The sequence below is a fragment of the Sapajus apella genome, unplaced genomic scaffold, assembly GCF_009761245.1.
Source record: "Sapajus apella isolate SASKATOON/1434 unplaced genomic scaffold, GSC_monkey_1.0 scaffold18, whole genome shotgun sequence".
Classification (NCBI taxonomy): domain Eukaryota; kingdom Metazoa; phylum Chordata; class Mammalia; order Primates; family Cebidae; genus Sapajus; species Sapajus apella.
Window position 1 is genome coordinate 22,811,028 of NW_022436958.1, and position 6,426 is coordinate 22,817,453.

At 45.7% G+C, this 6,426-nt stretch overlaps 1 protein-coding gene across 13 annotated transcripts in view; it reads right to left on the reverse strand.

Moving 5' to 3' along the window:
* WDSUB1 (WD repeat, sterile alpha motif and U-box domain containing 1) overlaps positions 1 to 6,179 on the reverse strand; it is a 58,315-nt gene extending 52,136 nt beyond the window's left edge. For 5 of the 13 annotated variants that reach the window (XM_032286500.1, XM_032286496.1, XM_032286497.1 and 2 more), the window contains exons 1-2: positions 6,022 to 6,165; positions 1,837 to 2,251 (exon numbers count right to left, since the gene is read on the reverse strand). In XM_032286500.1, the coding sequence (XP_032142391.1) occupies positions 1,837 to 2,234 (398 nt within the window). In that variant the 5' untranslated portion in view covers positions 2,235 to 2,251; positions 6,022 to 6,165. The other 8 variants (XM_032286498.1, XM_032286492.1, XM_032286490.1 and 5 more) reach the window with 7 other exon arrangements.
* Between the last annotated feature and the right edge of the window lie 247 nt (positions 6,180 to 6,426).

The following is a 6,426-nucleotide window of genomic DNA, read 5'->3' on the forward strand; positions in this document are numbered from 1 at the left end:
CCAAAAAAAAAAAAAAAAAAAAAAAAAAAAAGGTAAAACTATTTTTATTGCAAAACATATTACTGGAGTCAAAAGTACTTTGAATGTCTGTATTAAAATTACCCAGAAGCAACGGTGAAGTCTTCATATATAAATCATTTATGAAAGGAAAATGCAGTGAGCGAGTTAAAATTATGTTAGGAAGATAGAGAGGCACTGTGCTGAAGATATCAGTAGTTGCTCAATTAGGAAAAATAAGCTATTAAAAACCCAACAATTAATACACTGTCCCATCCAGCAGGGTATCTGTCATTTATACACAATTAATTACATACTTTAGGGATAGTTATGCCATAGAGTCAGAAGCCGTCATGAGGTAAGTGAAAAGGTTCCTTAGTTGACAGCTAGATTTCATGCATATAAAAAAGATATTTGGCCTAAGTGTTTATTAACACCACTTAAAACACATCACCTTCTTCAACCCAAAGACCTAAGCTTAAATGAGCAATAGTTGTCACCAGCTGTCATTTGTGCTCTGAAAGATGTTGCGGGCTAGGAAGGGGAGGTACACTATGCTATTTTAATACTTAAAAGCGCACAGTTTTTAAAATGTACTTAATGTCATCTAAGAGTGTTAACGTAAAAATGGTAACTTTTTTTTTTGACACAGGGTCACTCAGTCACTCAGGCTGGAGTACAGTAGTGTAATCCAAGCTCACTGCAGCCTCAAACTCCTGGCTTCAAACAATCCTCCCACCTCAGACTCTGGAGTAGTGAGGACTACAGGCACACACCTAGCTAACAAAAATGATAACTTTTGTTATGTATATTTTGCCACAATATAAATAAATGTGAATAGTTTTAATGTTGTTAAATTGCAACACAACATTACCAATGTAAATTAATTGATTTTTTTTTCCCCAAAGAGTTTTTCAGTTTTTTTTTTTTTTTTTTTTTAAAGAAATGATAAATAACACATCACCACCACACCAAGCCTGAGGTTCTTTCTTCTGGGCTTGGTCATTCGCCCAGCAAGAATTGCAGTCAGAGAAATAACTGTTTCTCTTAGGTGAGTCTTACCTACTATTACTTTATTATTGAAAACACTTGGGCTAGGCACGATGGCTAATACCTGTAATCCCAGCACTTTGGGAGGCTGATGGCTAATACCTGTAATCCCAGCACTTTGGGAGGCTGTGGCAGGTAGATCACCTGAGGTCAGGAGTTCAAGACCAGCCTGGCCAACATGGCGAAACCCCATCTCTACTAAAAATACAAAAAATTAGCTGGGCATGGTGATAGGTGCCTGTAATCCCAGCTACTTGGGAGGCTGAGGCAGGAGAATCGCTTGAACCCAGGAGGCAGAAGTTGCAGTGAGCTGAGATCGTTCTATTGCACTCCATCCTGGGCAACAAGAGGGAAACTCTGTCTCAAAAAAAAAAAAAAAACATTTAAACCACAAGTGATAAAAATAAAGCCTAAAATTACTGAACCTTATTCAAAATACTGCTTTCTTTGCTTAACTCTTACAGTAAAAAAAAAAAAAAAAATCCATAGAAGTCTAACAAGATTAACTCTTAATTTGAAGATTGGAAATGTAAAACTCTCAGAGCTAAGCAAATCTACTGTAAGAATCATATTAAACATCTCTCTGGGATTTTGACCTTTAGAAGGCCAAAGTATTTTTCCTTGTGCTACCTGAAAACTATTGGCTTCCTAGGGTCATCAAAATATTTTTTCTTTTTTTCCACATCACTTGGACTGTGCAGAATATCAAAATACTTTGCTTTCAGCTTTTTTTTTGTTTAAGCTCACCTACTCAACAGAATTAAAAAGGAAGAATTTAAATATCCATACCTATATAACTTGTACGACTGTGCATTCCACAAAACCACAGTTCCATCAGCTGCTCCTGATGCCAAACATGTGGAGTCTGGGGAGAACTGGCAAACCCTCACAGGGCTGCCACTAGGCTGTTCCATCACTGCCAACGTCTGTCCATTTTCAGTATTCCATAGGACAGTAGTACCATCTGTTGAACACGATGCCAAAATATGTCCTGAAGGGGAGAAACAGCAGCAGTGGACGGCATAGGTGTGAAACTTCAACGGAGAGTGCGGCAGTTCAGTAAAGTCACTTAACGAGTACAGGCGAATCGTTTTGTCCAAGGAGCAAGTAGCCAAGAGGGAGAAGGAGAAGGCACAGCAGTTGACGTCATCACTATGATCAGCTAATGTGTGAATTAGTTTCACCATGTTCTAAGTAAAACAGCCTGAAATTTTTAAGCAGATAAAGGTTATTTCATTCTAGGAATCACATAAATGCAATTTGAATCAATATAAAAAGTCCAACATTTTAAAATTTGCTCAATGAAAGCTTCTACATCAACATTTTAAAGCAATGGTCCCCAATCTTTGTGGCAGCAGGAGCCAGTTTCATAGAAGACAACTTTTCCCTGGACTGGGGTATAGGGGATGGTTTCAGGATGAAAGAGTTCCACCTCAGATTGTGGGGCATTAGATTCATAAGAAGCACACACCCTAGATCCCTCGCATGTGCAGTTCACAATAGGGTTTGTGGATGCCTGTAGCCCCAGCTACTCAGGAGGCTGAAGTAGAAGAATCCCCTGAAGGGAGGTAGAGGTTGCAGTGGGCCGAGGTCATGCCACTGCACTCCAGCTTGGGTGACAGAGCGAGACACCATCTCAAAAAGAAAAAATAAAAAAAAGAAAAAGAAAATCTAACATAGCAGCTGATCTGATCAGACATGGAGTTCACCTGCGCCCTCACCTCCTACTACGCAGCCCAGTTCCTAACAGACCACAATTGGTACCAGTCCTCAGCCCTGGGGATTGCGAGCTCTGTTTTGTTTGTTTTTTGAGACAGGGTCTTGCTCTGTCACCCAGAAGCAAGTGCAGTGGCATGTTAGCTCACTGCAACCTCCGCCTCCCGGGTTCAAGTGATTCTCCCACCTCAGACTCCCGAATAGCTGGGATTACAGGCATGCCGCATGATGTCCCGCTAATTTTTTGTATTTTTAGTAGAGACGAGGTTTCCCCATGTTGGTCAGGCTGGTCTTGAACTCCTGGCCTCGAGTGATCCACCCACCTCGGCCTCCCAAAGTGCTGGGGTTACAGGCGTGAGCCACCTCACCCAGCCAAGGGAGCTCTCTTTTAAAGGACAACCTGTAACCTGGGATAAGAACAATTTAAACAGAAAAAAAGAATCTATAAGACTATAACCCCTGCTTCTCACAACCACCATTGCCATACCAATAAATTTCTACAACTCCTCAAAAAGAGCCTTGTCAAATAACTTCAAACTGATTTGATGTTGAGCTTTCAAAACCTAAGGTATTTATTTTGCCTTTAAAGCCTTTTTCATAAGGAGTTCTCAACAATATCCCATTCCAGATCTGCTCATCTCAGCTCAAAAAGTATTTTCTATATTAATAAAACATCTTAGCTGCTCCCTCCACAAGATGAAGACAAGGCTATCTGCTCCCCCTTTCAAATGAAACTGTAGGATTTGCGCTTTAAAAAACAACAGGCCAGGTGTGGTGGTTCGTGTCTGTAATCCCAGCACTTTGGGAGGCTGAGGCAGGTGGATCACCTGAGGTCAGCAGTTCAAGACCAGTCTGACCAACATGGAGAAACCCCCGACTACACTAAATACACAAAATTAGCTGGGTGTGGTAGCACATGCCTGTAATCCCAACTACTCAGGAGGCTGAGGCAGGAGAATCACTTGAACCTGGGAGGCAGAGGGTGCAGTGAGCCGAGATCACGCCATTGCACTCCAGTCTGGGCAACATGAGCGAAATTCCATTTCAAAAAAAAAAAAAAAAAAAAACCCCAACAAAAGTCTCTTGGGAAATTGATTAATAAGTGTCCATGTTGAAAGCTATCCCATTATGGTTTGTCATCCTGTCTGGTAAAGAGTAGAATTATACAAAAGACTTGAGGTGAGGAACCACCTCTGAATGACTCAACGAAACCAAGAAAAGAAAACCTAAGTAAGCGTCAAAAAGTGAACTTAGCCAGACCACACAAGAACAAATTTACAAATTAAGAATAAAATCAAACTCCTAACCACGGCAAACAAAGCCGTATATAATCTGATTCCTATCTGCCACTTCTTAGATCTCAACTCTAGCCACTCTCCCAGTCTTCCTTCCAGCCTTCTTGGCCAGTCTTCCGCCTCCGTAAAGTCGTTTCTCGAGCTGAAATGCACTTCCCTCTGCTCTTGGGGTCCTATTTATCATTCATATCTCAATTCCAGTGTCTCTCCTCAGAGAGTGTTTCCCTAAAGAAGCCACTCTCTAGGCTAGCACATCACGCTGTATTCTCAATACAGCAATTACCACCAGCATCAGATATTTGTTAAATTGTCTCCCCCGACTAGGATGTAAATTCCAAAGGAGTAGGTACTTTGCCATCTTGCTCATTTCTGTATCCACACCATGTAAAACTGTCAGGCACCTCATATACTTAAACAAATATATGTTGAATATTCATTTTGTTCAAGCCCAATTGAACAAAATAAATAATAATCCATATGTAATATGAAATGGTTAGAAAATCTACCAAAACTAATACACACAAACACATATCTGACTGAGGAAAACTGGTATAGAGGCAGAATCAGCTCTGAAAGGGAGAGGTATAACCTTGACTTGTAAAATTGATAATCCTTTGTCCTAGTCTTATTTATGGAAATATCTCTACCAAAAAAAAAAAAAAAAAAAAAAAAGGTCTGGACACAGTGGCACACACTTGTAGTCCCAGCACTTTGGGAAGCCGAGACCGACACTTGAGCCCAGGAATTTGAAGCCAGTCTGGGTAACAAAGCAAGACCCCATCTCTCCAAAAATAAAAATAATTAGCTGGGTATGGTGGCAAGCACCTGTAGTCTCAGCCACCTGAGAGGCTGAGGCGGGAGGACTGCTTGAGCCCAAGAGTTTGAGACCAGTCTGGGCAACAAAGCAAGACCTCATCTCTACAAAAATAAAAATAAAAGAATTAGCTGAGTGTGGTGGCAAGCACCTGTAGTCCCAGTTACTCAGGAGGCTGAGGTGAGAGCATTGTTAGAGCCCCGGAGGTGACGCCTGCAGTGAGCTGTGAGTGCACCACTGCCCTCTAGCCTGAGCACCAGAGCAAGACCCCATCAATCAAACAACTATTAAGACATATTAGCATGCCTTTCCCCATCTTCATCTTATCCTTTTAGGATAAGTTTAGCCTCTTTTCTTCGAACGTAAACTCCAATAAAGCCTAAAAAACAAACACGCAAATTTCTAGTAGATTATCCCTGTACTGTTGTTCTGAAAACAATCAAGACCAGGTGGTGCTTTCTGGAGAGCTCGCGAATCCCAACTGAGCAAGTGCGCACAGGTGATTTTCCCAACAGACTTAGGCTCCCAGCCCTCGGCGGCGGCACTCAGCTCCCTTTGCAGTTCCAGGACATTCAGTGGGAAGCACAGAGGTCACCGTCAGCTGAACAGTCTATTTTGAAAAGGCTCTCAGGCCTACCCAGGACCTGCCTGGGGGTGTGGCCGTTCCCTCGGGCCTCGGCTGTCACGCGAACAGTGAATCCCCGGGCACGCTAGGTCAGCTGGCCAGCGTCAACACACGCATCCCACCCCATCCAAAGCAAACCCGAAAGGTGCCCAGCGCTCCCAAAATAAAGCCCGCGACTTACACCCCCCTCACAAAAGGACCAAGAATGTGCCCGACTCAGAGAGCGGCCGGGCCTATGCTGACTGAGCGACCCCAGGCAGGAGGGCGGCCCCGCAGGCAGCTCACCCCGCAGGGGGCTTCTTCCGCCCGACGCCGGCACGCGCGCCGCAGCCCCGGGGCAAGGGTGCACGAACCGCGCCTCGCTGCATTCAAGGTTCTGGCAGTTCCCTACTGCGCGGTTAGAACTAGCAAGCGGAGGGTTCAAACGCCCCGCGCGAGGAGGCTCCGCCGGCAGAGCCCAGTCGCTCCCCCACCTGCCGCCGCCACCGCTGAGCCGGGCCGTGGGCACGGCTGCTCTCACCTACCCGCGACTCACATCCGGGGCCGCGCGGGATCTTGCCCTCAAGTGCCCGCAGCCGGTGCGGGTCACGTGCCGCGCAGATGAGGCTGCCGGCGTAGGCGCCTGCGGCGACCCAGGGCGAAGGGAACAGGCCCCGCCTGGCTAAGGCCCGCCCGGACCCAGAGGGGAGGGAACAGACCCCGCCCTCCGCACGCCCGCCAAGACCCAGAGCATAGGCAACAGGCCCCGCCCGCCGAGACCCAAAGCATAGGGAACAGGCCCCGCCCTCCGCACGCCCGCCGAGACCCAGAGCATAGGGAACAGGCCCCGCCCGCCGAGACCCAGAGCGTAGGGAACAGGCCCCGCCTTCCGCACGCCCGCCGAGACCCAGAGCATACGGAACAGGCCCCGCCCGCCGAGACCCAGAGCA